Source organism: Neoarius graeffei, chromosome 24 (assembly GCF_027579695.1).
Source record: "Neoarius graeffei isolate fNeoGra1 chromosome 24, fNeoGra1.pri, whole genome shotgun sequence".
NCBI lineage: Eukaryota > Metazoa > Chordata > Actinopteri > Siluriformes > Ariidae > Neoarius > Neoarius graeffei.
Genome location: NC_083592.1, coordinates 16,355,226 through 16,370,256, shown reverse-complemented (window position 1 = coordinate 16,370,256; position 15,031 = coordinate 16,355,226). Strand labels below are relative to the sequence as shown.

Here is a 15,031-nt window from a genome sequence, read left to right as displayed (position 1 = left end):
TGGCAAGGAAAAACTTCCTCAGACGACATGAGGAAGAAACCTTGAGAGGAACCAGACTCAAAAGGGAACCCATCCCCATCCGGGCAACAACAGACAACATGACTAGAACATTAACAGTCCTAACAAAGTCAGCTTCGTTGAAGCTATAAACCCCCCACCGACGGAAACCCGAGTGCAAAACCGTTCACGACAATCGCAGTCCCAAAGTCAGCAAGCCAACTGCAGCCCTAAAGTCAGCAAGTCAACTGCAGTCCCCAGCCACAAAAGCACCACTGCAAGAGTCCAGAGCGTCCCCCAACTGTCCACATGGAGCTGCCCTCCACAGGAGCGATGCGATGAGACTCCAACCAGACACAGGGCACCAGGATGGATCAGGCAGGTCCGAGGAGCAGAAGAGGTCAGCATCTTGATCCCAGGACCGACATGTAACTCAGAGGGACAGATTTGGGGGGGAGAAAAGAGAGAAAACACAGGTTGTTAGGTATGTCCAATGTCACCTGAATAAGTAGGAACAGTATACTGTACATATTGCACTGAGTACAAGCAAGGACTCTGGCAACTAACTATGACAGCATAACTAAAAGGGGAGAGCCAGAAGGTAACACAGGCATGAGGGAGCCCCAGGACATAAAGCAGCCAGCCACTACACCGTTAACAAATGCGAGTGGGGACTGACAGCATCCATACATCCCAGTTTACCAAAACACTATGTCTGAGGACCCTCCAGAGCTACAACTTTACCTCATAAACACCATTAACAAAAGGCTTGACTAAACAGATATGTTTTCAGCCTAGACTTAAACACAGACTGTGTCTGATTCCCAGACACTACTTGGAAGTCTGTTCCATAACTGTGGGGCTTTATAAGAAAAGGCTCTGCCCCCTGATGTAGCCTTCACTATATGAGGTACCAGCAGATAGCCTGCACCTTTTGATCTAAGTAGGCGTGGCGGGTCATAGAGGAGCAGAAGTTCACTCAGGTACTGTGGTGCAAGACCATTCAGTGCTTTAAAGGTCAATAATAGTACTTTATAATCAGTACAAAATTTGATTGGGAGCCAATGCAGTGTGGATAAGACAGGGGTGATGTGGTCATATTTTCTAGTTCTAGTAAGGACTCTTGCTGCTGCATTTTGAACTAACTGGAGCTTGTTTATGCACTTATTGGAACATCCAGACAGTAAGGCATTACAATAATCCAACCTGGAGGTAACGAAAGCATGAACTAGTTTTTCCGCGTCGTGTAGTGACATTTAAATTTCTTACCTTAGCAATATTTCTGAGATGAAAGAAAGCTATCCGGGTAATGTTATCAATGTGAGTTTTGAATGAAAGACTGGGGTCAATAATCACTCTGAGGTCTTTTACTGCTGCACGTGAAGAAACAGAAAGGCCATCCAGAGTTACTGTGTAATCAGAAAACTTACTTCTAGCTGCATGTGGTCCTAGTACAAGTACTTCAGTTTTGTCAGAGTTAAGCAGAAGGAAATTAATAAGCATCCAGTGTCTAATGTCCTTTACACATTCCTCAGTTCTCTTAAGCTGGTGTCTCTCATCAGGTTTTGCAGAAACATACAACTGTGTGTCATCAGCATAACAGTGGAAACTAAATGTTTACAAATAATATCATCCAGAGGTAACATATATAAAGAAAAAAGCAGTGGACCCAAGACAGAACCTTGTGGAACACCAAACTTTACCTCAGTACGTCTAGAAATATCACCATTTATATCAACATACTGATAGCGATCAGTTAAATAAGACCTGAGCCAGGAGAGGGCCATTCCCTTAACACAACATTTTCTAGTCTATCCAGAAGAATCGAATGATCAGTGGTATCAAGTGCTGCACTAAGGTCAAGCAACACAAGCAGCGAGACACAGCCCTGATCAGACGCCAACAGTAGGTCGTTTACTACTTTAACCAGAGCTCTCTCTGTGCTATGATGTCTAAATCCTGACTGACACATTTCATGGATGTTATTCCTATGTAAATATGAGCATAACTGCTGTGCCACAGCTTTTTCAAGGATCTTGGAGATAAAGGGGAGGTTTGATATTGGCCGATAATTGGACAGCTGACAGGGATCAAGGTCAGGTTTTTTAATCATGGGTTTGATAACTGCTAGTTTAAAGGATTTGGGTACATAGCCAATCGTAAGAGAAGAATTTATTATTTTTAGAAGCGGTTCAATTACTTCAGGTATTATTTGTTTGAATAGATGTGTAGGTAAGGGATCTAGTACACAAGTTGAGGCTTTTGATACTGAGATTAATGAAAGTAATTCAGTTTCTTTTAGGGGAGTAAAACATTCTAATTGATGATCTGATACAGTTATATTGTTAACTAGAGGGTCACTTACATTGTTTGACCTTAAATTAGTAGTTTGAATTTTTTTGTCGGATATTCTCAATTTTGTCATTAAAAAAATTAATGAAATCGTTGCTACTACATACTACAGGTATGCATGTGTCTATAGTGGACTTATTCCTGGTTAATTTTGCTACAGTATTAAATAGGAATCTAGGATTATTGTTGTTATCTTCTATTTGGGAGACGAGATATGTTGATCTCGCAGCACTAAGAGCTTTTCTATACTTCAGGAAGCTCTCCTTCCACGCTAATTTGAACACTACCAACTTTGTTTGACGCCATTTACGTTCTAATTTTCAAGTGGTCTGTTTAAATGTGCGAGTGTCATCATTATACCAGGGTGCTAAATTTTTGTCTCTGACCATTTTCCTTTTAAGAGGAGCTACATTATCTAATACCAGTGTTCAATCAGAATGAGGTCAGTAGTGAAGCGCAAGGCAAGTTTATTTATATAGCGCATTTCATACACAGTGGCAGTTCAATGTGCTTTACAGAAGTAAAAGCAAAACAGTAAACAATAGAAAATAAAATTACATAAAATAAATGGGGAAGATAGAAAAAAATAATAAAAATTAAACAATAGTAGAAATAAAATAATAAAATTAAGTAAAAGTTCAGTAAAAAAAACCAGCAGAATAAAATAGAATAAAAGTTAAGTAAAGTTTAAAACATGCAGAGACTGTAAAAGTTAAGTAAAGTTTAAAACATGTAAAGATGACAATATTAATCAGTTAGCAGAAAGCATCTGAAAACAGCTTGGTCTTTAGTCTAGATTTGAAGCTGCCAACAGCAGGAGCATTTTTGATGTCCTCTGGGAGTTGGTTCCATAGCTGTACTGCATAGTAGCTAAAAGCTGCTTCACCACACTGTTTTAACAACAGGTTTTACCAGTAAATTTTGCTGCTGCGATCTGGTAGATCTGATTGGGTTAGGCCGCTGCAACATATCAGAGAGATAATTGGGCCCTGTACCATTTAGAGATTTGTACACCAGCAGCAATACTTTAAAGTCAATTCTATAGCTTACTGGAAGCCAGTGAAGGGACCTTAGAATTGGAGTAATGTGCTCTGTTCTTTTTGTTCGTGTGAGAACCCTGGCTGCTGCATTTTGAATCACCTGAAGTCGTTTGATGGTCTTTTTTTGGCAGGCCTGTGAAAAGGCCATTGCAGTAGTCAACCCTACTAGAGATGAAGGCATGTATAAGTTTTTCCAGATCATCTTTTGACATAAGTCCTCTTAGTTTGGAAATGTTTTTTAGGTGATAAAATGCAGATTTAGTGATTGCTTTCATGTGACTGTCAAAGTTTAGCTCGCTGTCAATGAAAACACCAAGATTTTTAACCATATCTTTTGTATAATCCCCTTTGTGTCAAGAATAGTGGTAATCCTGAGTCTTTCATCTTTTTTCCCAAATAGAATTACTTTTGTTTTATCTGTGTTCAGCTGAAGAAAATTTTGTGACATCCAGTTGTTGATTTGGTCGATACACTGGTAGAGACATTCAAGGGGGGCATAATCATTAGGTGATAGAGCAAAATAAATTTGGGTGTCATCTGCATAGCAGTGATACAAAATTGAGTTGTTCTTGATAAGTTGTCCAAGTGGGAGCATATAAAGGTTGAATAGTAATGGTCCAAGGATCGACCCCTGGGGGACACCACAGGTCAAGGACATTGATGTTGATGTACAATTTCCCATGGTAACAGAGAAGCTTCTATCTTTTAAGTATGATTTTAACCAATTGATAACTTTACCAGTCAACCCAACCCAGTGTTCAAGTCGATATAGCGGTATGTTGTGATCAACAGTATCAAAAGCTGCACTGAGGTCCAGTAACACCAGGACCAATGTTTTGCCTGCATCAGTATTAAGACGTATGTCATTTATAACTTAATCAGCGCTGTTTCAGTGCTATGATTGGCACGAAATCCTGACTGAAAGTTATCAAAACTGCTGTTTGATATCAAGAAGGCAGTTAATTGATTGAAGACAATTTTTTCAAGGATTTTCCCGATGAATGGTAGATTTGATATTGGCCTGTAGTTGTTTAATACTGAAGCATCCAGATTAGTCTTTTTAAGTAGGGGCTTTACAACAGCTTTTTTCAGGGACACAGGTACAATGCCAGTCTCTAGGGATGCATTTATGATCTGAAGCACATCTGTAATTATGAGGTGAAGAACAGACTTAAAAAAAAGTTGGTGGGCAGAATGTCCAATTCAGATGTTGAGGAACTGAGATTTTGTACAGTTTTTTTCAAGTGTCTTGTAATCAATCAAACAAAATTCTGACATTGTGTTGAAATTGTCTGTGTCACTGGTGATTGCAGCTTTTCAATTATTTGCAACTGAGATATATTATGAGCAATATTCTGCCATATTTTATCAATTTTACCTTTGAAGAAGGATGCAAACTCATTGCATTTATTAACTGAGAGAAGTTCAGGTACTAATTGTGGTGGGGGATTAGTTAGCTTCTCTACTGTTGAAAATAGCACACGGGCATTGTTCATATTCCTGTTGATGTTGGAGAAGAAAGACTGTCTTGCTTTACGAATTTCATAATTATATTTACAAAGCATCTCTTTATGGATTTGATAATGGATGTGAAGTTTAGATTTGCGCCATTTTCTTTCAGTCTTTCTACATTCTCTCTTTAGCAATTTAACAGCTGGGTATTGCTTCCATGGTGCTTTCTGCTTGTCATTGACTCTTTTGATTTTGAATGGAGCAATATCATCCATAATTTGGGTCATATTTAAATTAAAAATTTCCAGTAAATCATCTACAGAGTCTGACATTTTGGTTGAGATCCGATAGAGAGCTTGCTCAAAGAGAACATGTGTTGTCGTTTATGACTCTCCTACCCATAGTCGTTGAGCTGTTCTGAATGTGAGGAGACATAGAAACATCAAAGAAAACGCAGAAATGATCAGATAAGGCCAGGTCAACAACAGTAGTAGAAACAGTAAGACCCTTTGTGATGACGAGGTCAAGGGTATGACCACGAGAGTGGGTTGGCCCCTGTACATGTTGTACTAGGTTGAAGTTGTCAATAAGTGCAAGTAGTTCTCTGGCATAAGTGTTTTCAGGATTATCTACATGCAAGTTAAAATCCCCAGATATAATAAGACAGTCAAACTCTAAGCAAATGACTGACAACAGTTCACCAAACTCTTCCAGAAAAACTTTGGCTGAATGTCTCGGAGGCCTGTAAATAGTTAATAACAATATGTTAGGAAGAATGTGATCGGATGGGAAAGGAAGCCTTAGTAATAGTTAAGAAAAATCACTTCGTGCTTTTTATGGCAGATATTATAAACTGTTCAGCCCAGACACAGAGCCATAATGAAAGGATTAAAATAATTGTGAAATCAGCTGAGAAATATTTAGGGGTAAAGGGACTGTTATGGGAAACCGTTAGAGAATGCTTAAATGAAGACGCACAATCATCTTAGACAGGATCCAGGTCATATTAAAGATGTTAATACTGCAGTGGAATGCTAGAAGCTTGATAGCTAATGGTCAAGAATTCAAGAAATATATTGATAAACTTAGAGAGAAACCCAACATAATTTGTGTACAAGAGACATGGTTGAAATCAGAATTCATCTCATCTCATTATCTCTAGCTGCTTTATCCTGTTCTACAGGGTCGCAGGCAAGCTGGAGCCTATCCCAGCTGACTACGGGCGAAAGGCGGGGTACACCCTGGACAAGTCACCAGGTCATCACAGGGCTGACACATAGATACAGACAACCATTCACATTCACACCTATGGTCAATTTAGAGTCACCAGTTAACCTAACCTGCATGTCTTTGGACTGTGGGGGAAACCGGAGCATCCGGAGGAAACCCACGCGGACACAGGGAGAACATGCAAACTCCGCACAGAAAGGCCCTCGCCAGCCACAGGGCTCGAACCCGGACCTTCTTGCTGTGAGGCGACAGCGCTAACCACTACACCACCATGCCGCCTGATATCAGAATTATTTTATATAATACAAAAGGATGTAGTGCAGTTAGGAGGGATAGAGAGAATGGTAAAGGAGGAGGAAATGTAGTATAATGATAAATGTAGTAAAGTGGTAAAAGCAAGGAATAAAGCATTTAAACTTTTTTTTTTTTTTTTAAATCCCAATCTCATGATACACTGATAGATTATAAAAGATCACAGGCAGTTGTCAGGAAAACAATCAGGAAACAAAAAGGAACCTTTTTGGAGAGAACACTACAATAGTATTGGAAGGACACTGCAACTATTAGATGTATGGGGCATGATAAGAAGAATGGGAGGGATTCGAGAGAAATATGAGTTACCAGTATTAATCAATGGAGATAAAGTGGCAATAAATAATTCAGAAAAGGCTGAACTCTTAGCCCAGACATTCAGGAGAGTCACAGCTCAGTAAATCTCACCAAAGAGGCTGAGATAAACAGAAGTAAAGTTTTAGAAAGTCATCCAACAGTTATTAAAAAAAGGAGAGTTCAGGAAATCCATTGGATTTACCTATTAATATATTTGAGTTGAAAAAAGCAATTAATTCCGCTAAACAGTCTACTCCAGGGATAGATATGATATGTTATAAAATGTTAGCAAATATGTCAGATAATACACTGGAAAAAGTACTAAAACTATTTAACAAGATCTGGGGTTCTGGTCAACTTCCAACAGCATGGAAATATGCAACAATAGTGCCTGTACTAAAACCAGGGAAAGAGCCATCAGACTCTTCTAGTTATAGACCAGTTGCGTTAACTTCACAATTATGCAAAACCATGGAATGAATAATCACGGTAAGATTAAATCACTTTCTTGAAATCAATGATCTCTTTTCTCCACATCAGAGTGGATTCCATAAGGGCCGTAATACAATGGACTCAGTATTATGTTTAGAGTCTGATATCAGAAAAGCACAGACTAATAGGGAGGTAGTAGTAGCAGTATTTTTTTATATAGAGAAAGCCTATGATATGCTTTGGAAGGAGGGTTTATCAATTAAATTAGATTATTTGGGAATAGGTGGCAGGGCATATAATTGGATTCTGGATTTTTTTTTATTTGATAGAAGGATACAGGCAAGGATAGGTGCAGAATATTCTAAAGTATACACAATAGAAAATGGAACTCCACAAGGTAGTGTGTGTAGCCCGTTAATATTTAACATTATGATTAATGATATCTTCTCAACAGTTGAACAAGGTATAGGTAAATCTTTCTATGCAGATGATGGGGCCTTATGGATTAGAGGCTGCAATATATATGTCAAAACAAAAATGCAAACTGCAATAAATGAAGTAGAAAAATAGGCAAATAAATGGGGATTTAGATTATCAGTTTCCAAAACACAAGTAATATGTTTTACAAGAAGGCATAAAATCTCACCCATTTCTATAAAATTATATGGTCATCCTCTTGAGCAAGTCAAGGTAGTAAGATTCTTAGGAGTTTGGTTTGATGAAAAGCTAACATGGAAGAGTCACTTGGATAAGGTCAAAAATAAATGCAAAAAGATACTCAATATTCTCCGGTGTTTGACAGGACAAATTTGGGGAGCAAGTAGAGCGTCCTTAAAAAACATATATTGGGCTCTTATGAGGTCTGTGTTTGATTATGGATGTCTCGGTTATATGTCTGCAGCAGAATCAAACATTAAAACATTAGATGTACGACAAGCTCAGGCTTTGAGGATCTGCAGTGGGTCTTTTAAAACATCCCCAGTGTCAACACATGTGGAAATAGGGGACATGCCATTAAAGTGCATATCACGGGTAAATTCAGGAGCAAGATCAATCTAATTCTCCTATTTTATATTAAACTTTGGTCAAATATCTGTAACATTCTGCATTCTCTGCAATTATTTTACCTTGCACAATACCAGAAAAATTCAGTTAAAATCAAGCCATTTGAGGCGAATTGGTCCGCCTCTGAAAAAACTTGGCATTTGAATTTCCCAGCAAACATTGATTTTCATTACATCATCTGCGGGACGCCTCCCTCTGAATCCTACGTTAGCGCTGGTTCGTTTATGAGAAAACGACCTGGTGGTTTTCTGCAAATTTCTTCAACATTATCGGGTAATTATTAAAATGGTTAACAGATGTATTGTAGGGGTGTAGCAACACCAATCTTGATGGGATTAGTACTCATCGTTTTCCAAAAGACCGGACAATGAGAGAGAAATGGGAGCGCTTGGTCTACACAGGCTGTGCACTGAAACCCTGCTGGCGCTTCCGCAGGTGAGGTCACGAATCTGGCTCCAGACTCCCTTGGGATTTTTCCAGACATGTTTTGTTATTTTATTTTTTTCTGCTGTAGACAGATGGCCTCGGGCAAAATTACCCTTCTGGATGAGTAAAGGGACATACTTTCATATAAAAAAAAAAACACCACGAAATTGGTCCAGAATATGCACTTTAAGGATTAGAAGGCTACAGTTGATGATGGCATATTGGGTCAATCTCCAGGGGCATTATGACAACCATCCTGCTAAAAGTATAAGAAAAGATTGTTGGGAACATCATGAATTTAATTTCCTAAGTTTTGGATGGATAAGTGATACTGAAGCAGAGAGTATTGTCCTACATCAGCTACAATACTGCCCAACAGTTCCATTATCACCAGTCCCACCATGGTTATTCCCATTACCAGTTGTAGATTTAAATATTCATCAGGAAATAAGAAAGAAATCAAAGGATAGCTCAGTGAGGGAAATTGTACAAAATTATTTGGATTTTTATTTTTCTAAATATACATGTATATTTACAGATGGTTCTAAAGACCCCGAAAAAGTGTGTCCTGGATCAGCAGTGTATATCCCAAAGAAAGGAGCAAGTATTAAGAAAAGAGTGACCAACAATGTGACGGTGTGTACAACAGAATTGGTGGCAATATTATTGGCCCTGAAATGGGTTAAAGAAAATGCAATAAACAAAACAGTCATAATCTCAGATAGTTACTCAGCATTGGAAAGTATTCAGTCAGGTAAATCATTTAGAACAGATATAATCAATGAAGCTCTGTGATGACCTGGGGACTTGTCCAGGGTGTACCCTGCCTTTCGCCCATAGTCAGCTGGGATAGGCTCCAGCTTGCCTGCGACCCTGTAGAACAGGATAAAGCGGCTAGAAATAATGAGATGACATGAGATAATCAATGAAATCTTTATAACTTTGCGTAAAATAGATTCAAAGGGTATTTCAACTAGTTTTCTTTGGGTACCTGCGCATGTTGGCATGGGGGGAAATGAACAGGTGGACAAGCTGGCTAAGCAATCACTAAATAATATAAATATAGAATTGCAAATCCCAGTCAGTAAGGCAGAGGCAAAGATATACATCAAGTCCTACGCAAAGTCAGTCTGGCAGGAGGATTGGGATGGCAGTGAAACAGGAAGACATCTATATACTACACTGAAAAACAGATGAATAGTGGAAGGATAGCCAGGGGGCAGGAGTCGGAGAGAAGACATCATGATCACCCGTTTAAGAATTGGACATACAGGACTTAACTATTCTCTTAACAAAATAGGCAAACACCCATCCGGAATCATTAGAGCATGTAATACTTCACTAAATAATATATAGATTTAGGCACTGCCTAAAAGCGGAGCTCCCATCTGTTTCTGGGTTGTAGAATTTTCTTATGTCGTAGCCAGTCTCTCTTGTTTTATTTCTTTACTGGCTAGCACGGGCCACTAGGCGGTGTGTATGACTGGTAATTACTAACACTGGCCACTAGGCGGTGTGTATGACTGGTAATTACTAACACTGGCCACTAGGCGGTGTGTATGACTGTAATTACTAACACTGGCCACTAGGCGGTGTGTATGACTGTAATTACTAACACTGGCCACTAGGCGGTATGTATGACTGGTAATTACTAACACTGGCCACTAGGCGGTGTGTATGAGTGGTGGTACACGTACACACCACAAAAAATCGATTCGATGGGTTTACCATTTTTTCTTCGGTATGGTGCTCCGCTCGCGGAGAGAAATGAGCTTTATAAATCTCTCAGAATGGTTAATCATCACAATTTCACTGTACCTGGTTTATTAGAGAGAGCATCAAGTCAGATGTATTGTTACATTATTAAATTTCTGAAAGATTCAGAATTAGCTAAAAGAATATAGGGGGTTTGTTCCCCTCGCCCTTATAGCGTTTGTTCCACACTCCAGCCCAGTCGGTGGCGGTAATGCACCTTTTAAGTTGGTTTGCCAACCGCCATAAAACCTTAACGAAGAAGAAGAACTCTTTGTTCCGGGTGTTAAAGCTTCAGTGTGTGTGTCGGTATCCGTGTCTTGTCTTAAGTTTTGTGATTGGCTGCTATGAGCGACTTTTATATTAAACCAGGTAAAAATAAACATAATACTCAGTTGTGAGAAATGAGCTGTAGAAATAATAATTTAGGAATTGTGGTTCTTACCTGCTGTGAACTAATCAGCTATATATTAATGACCAGTCCACGTAGCGTTATTTTTCCAACCCGTATTCCGACAAGTGCACTATGATTGGTTAAGAGTCATCCTGCCTCTTACTCTGATTGGCTGGTTTCTCGTGTTCTGTTCTAGGACTGGTCTTCATTCTTGTTTACAAGGTGCTTGGAGGCGGAAGTTGTTGAATACGGATAGGAAAAAGTGTCAACATGAGTGTTACAGCGCCGGCTTTGTTTTTAGCAAAGCTAAAATATGTAGTAATGTACATATCTGGTTTGTTTTGTGTTGTTTAGGGAATCAAGAGCGGGGATGGAATGACCCTCCACAGTTCTCCTATGGCTTGCAGACCAACCCTGGTGGACAGAAACGGAATCTTCTTAACAAGAGGGTTCCTCCACCTCAGCTCTCAGCTCACAGTGAGTCACATTTAATCATGTTAGATGAACTGTATGGAGAGGTGAGCTCGTGCTTTTTGTCTGTTTGCACTACATTGTGTATCTGTTTAAAGCCCTTCTGTTAGCATCCCACCATCATCACTCTTTAAACCATCAGTCTTTAAGCGATCACTCTTTAAATTGTCACTTTTTCTTTTACCATTGCTCGCTCTTTAACCATCACTCTTTCTTTAACTGTCGCTCTTAAACCATTCCTCACTCCTAAACCATTGCTGTGTCTTTTACCATCGCTCTTAACCATTGCTCGCTCTTTCTTTAACTGTCGCTCTTTCTTTAACTGTCGCTCTTTCTTTAACTGTTGCTCTTTCTTTAACTGTCGCTCTTTCTTTAACTGTCACTCTTGGACCATTGCTGTTTCTTTTACCGTCGCTCTTGAACCATTCCTCGCTCTTAAACTATTGCTGTTTCTTTTACTGTTGTGCTTTCTTTTACCATCAGTCTTAAACCATTGTTTGCTCGCTCTTTGACTGTCGCTCGCTCGCTCTTTGACTGTCGCTCGCTCGCTCTTTGACTGTCGCTCGCTCGCTCTTTGACTGTCGCTCGCTCGCTCTTTGACTGTCGCTCGCTCGCTCTTTGACTGTCGCTCGCTCGCTCTTTGACTGTCGCTCGCTCGCTCTTTGACTGTCGCTTTTAAACCATTGCGTGCACTCTTTGACCATCGCTCTTGATCGTGTTTCACTGAAGCAGTTGTTTGATGTCATGCAATGAAAAGTAACTTCATTGGTCAGGAAAATAAAACCTACTTTCACTCTTATCCTTCAGCTTGTCTCACTGTGATTTAGATATACAAGCTTGATGAAGGTTGTAAAATAAAGTGTATGATTATTTTTAGCATCATGTGATGTGTATTTCTGTTTAAGAAATATGAGCTTCACTATTAGTCGCTAATCTAACCACGTTCTTCTCAATAAATGACAGGACCTTAATAATAACTAAAATACAGTGTAAGCTACCCATTATAATATTAAGGAACGGGAGGATCAATTGAAGATAAATTTTAATTGTGCAAGGGATTTTTAGGTACTTGGACCCTTCATCCATCCATCCATCCATCCATCCATCCATCCATCCGTGGGCGACATGGTGATGTAGTGGTTAGCACTGTTGCCTCACAGCAAGAAGGTTCTGGGTTCAAGCCCAGTGGCTGATAGGGGCCTTTCTGTATGGAGTTTGCATGTTCTCCCTGTGTCTGCGTGGGTTTCCTCCGGGTGCTCCAGTTTCCCCCATAGTCCAAAGACATGCAGTTAGGTTAACATGGGGTGGCCTTGGGCTGAAGTGCCCTTGAGCAAGACACCCAACACCCAACTGGGTGCTGGAGCATAGCTGCCCACTGCTCTCTCTCTGTGTGTGTATTGCATACACACCTCATATGGGTTAAATGCAGAGGACGAATTTCACTGTGCTTCAGTGTGCATGTGACAAACAAAGGCTCCTTTTTCATCTGTAGCTTTCTTTCGTACTTTCTCACTCACTTAGCAATTGATTTATCTTGGTTGGATGAGGATCCAGATCTTATCCCAGGAACAGCGGACATGAGGCAGAAATATACCCTGGTACTCCAGTTTGACCAACAGGGAATAAGTTCTTGAAGCGGTTCCGTTCAGGACCTTGGTGCCAGGTAGCTAACGAACCGGCCCATATTTTCACCAGTTTTGAGAAGAACCGTCGTAATCAAGGATGCGTCATGAACAAACAGTGTTGCACATTGGACAACACCAATAGTAAACAGTAGTAGCAAGATGGTGGAGCACATTGATTACCTGCAAACTTTTGGTCTGTTATTGCAGATATTTATTTTCGGTCCATTTTTTTTCTGAAACTCTCCTTTTCCATTGTGTTCTCCATTGCTGTGCTCCACTTCCTTTCCAAACTAATGACACACCCACTAATGTCATCATGGTTTGCACTGGAAAAACCAGCTATATTTTGGTTCCAGTTGGAAGCCAACTTTTCAGGTTCCGAATCAATTTATTTCTGGTTGAAATGCTATGAAAAGGTCAAAATTTAGTGCTTGAACCAGAGCGAAACCCATTTCCTGTTGATCGAAAAGGGGTATGGGTGGGATGTCAGCCGGTCCATTTCAGGGCACCGTACACATGCACTCATTCATAAGCTGGGGTTTGTTTTTTTGCTGCGTGGAGAGCTATTTGAGTAGCTTTTTAAATCAGAGATTCAAGAGATTTCTGTGGATATTTCTCAGTCATTTAGTTTTCAGAGGTACATCTCAAAATGTACTGTGTATATAGTCTATTACGAATCCAATAATAGTCTAATTTCAGCATTTCTGTGTAGTTTAGTTTACACATGTTTATATGCAACTTTACTTAAAGATTAATAAATGAGGGCCATTGTCAGGAGCTGTAAAGATGCCTGATTTATCTACAGACTTCCCAAGTCAGGTCTATCTATCTGGAGTGTTTAGTTCCCACCCTGATTTAACATACCTGAGCCCCTTTAATCAGTGCTTTCAAGAGCTGAATGGTAAAGCCAGTTGTGTTGTTGGTAAACTCTCCAGCGCAGTAGATCAGGACTGAACTTGAGCACGCCTACGTTTACAATGATTTACATTTGATTTACAAAATGATTTACAATGTGCTGGCTCCAATTCAGGAACACAGTTTCAAGACGTGATTTCAATATGCACATTTCCACATCAGGTTTACTGTTCATAAACTTGGATGAGTTTGTGGGAATTGTGTATGTATTTTTCAAGGCCTGCTTTATGAAGCTGATGCATGATTGTTGTTGAAAGCAGTAATCTGAGGTGATTGGTTTGAAGTGTTCATCTCTCATCCATCAGTTCAGAATCAAATGTAGTTAAGAGTCGACGAGGCTCCTCAGGCTGAGTGGTGAAATGATTGATTTTAAGATTTGAGCTTATCACTGACTTCCTACACTGTGTTTGCAGATCCTGGATCAGGGTTACATCCCTCTCCAGCCATTAATTCAATTCCTCCAAGTAACTCAGCGCCTCCTCCAGTGGGTGGATTCACTCCCCCTCCTAAGAGTAACATTTCTTCAGGTGGAGTAGCAGATTCGCACCAGTCTTCTCTGAAGAACCAGCCTGAATTGACTATACAACTGGAGAATGAACCAAACCTTAACAGTGTTCAAGCACCACTTCTCTGGGCACTGACAGCATGCCGGCAAACTGTAAAGGTAATAATATGGAAAATATAGAGTTAATAAGTTTAGTAAAATCATAAGAATAAAGCATGACATCATTGCAATGCTAAAACAAATGAACAGGAGAAGCGTTTTATGAATATCCAAAAGAATGGCACAGTGGTATCATATCTTATCTATAGCAAGGTTTCTGCTTCCTTTTAAAAATGTCCCCACAGCAATATGAAAAATATTACGCTCTAAAAATCACAAATGTCTGTTTTAGTTAAATAATACAGTCCAAGTCCAAACATCCCAATATAATCTAATCTAAAGACTTTTTGGAGGAGTGTGGCTGTGTCTCATCGGTTAGTTTTGCAGTGTTTGTTAACTGAAGTAGCACTTTTTGTGGCATTCAATATAATATATACACTTTTTTTTAATAGATTTTTACTTAAAATATTAGCATGTTTAATGCAGGGTTTGAGTTTTGGAAAACTGATCTGGTTCTAAATTTAATGTGCATATGGCTTAGTTGGATATGATCCTAGAGACACCTAGGCAAACCTAGTAACTCTCATAATTGCCATACTCGTGTGTGTATAATCCATTTATCATATATGAGGATATTACATGGTTATGTGAAGATATGCTGTTCATC

General features: G+C 39.5%; 1 protein-coding gene across 2 annotated transcripts in view; it reads left to right on the top strand.

The window, feature by feature from the left end:
* The first annotated feature begins 216 nt into the window (after positions 1-216).
* sra1 (steroid receptor RNA activator 1) overlaps positions 217-15,031 on the top strand; it is a 30,443-nt gene continuing 15,628 nt past the window's right edge. Inside the window, exons 1-3 of one of the 2 annotated variants that reach the window (XM_060906794.1) lie at positions 217-397; positions 11,104-11,226; positions 14,174-14,424. In XM_060906794.1, the coding sequence (XP_060762777.1) occupies positions 367-397; positions 11,104-11,226; positions 14,174-14,424 (405 nt within the window). In that variant the 5' untranslated portion in view covers positions 217-366. Of the gene's footprint in view, positions 398-10,440; positions 10,728-11,103; positions 11,227-14,173; positions 14,425-15,031 lie in introns of those variants that run through there. The other variant, XM_060906795.1, reaches the window with a different exon arrangement.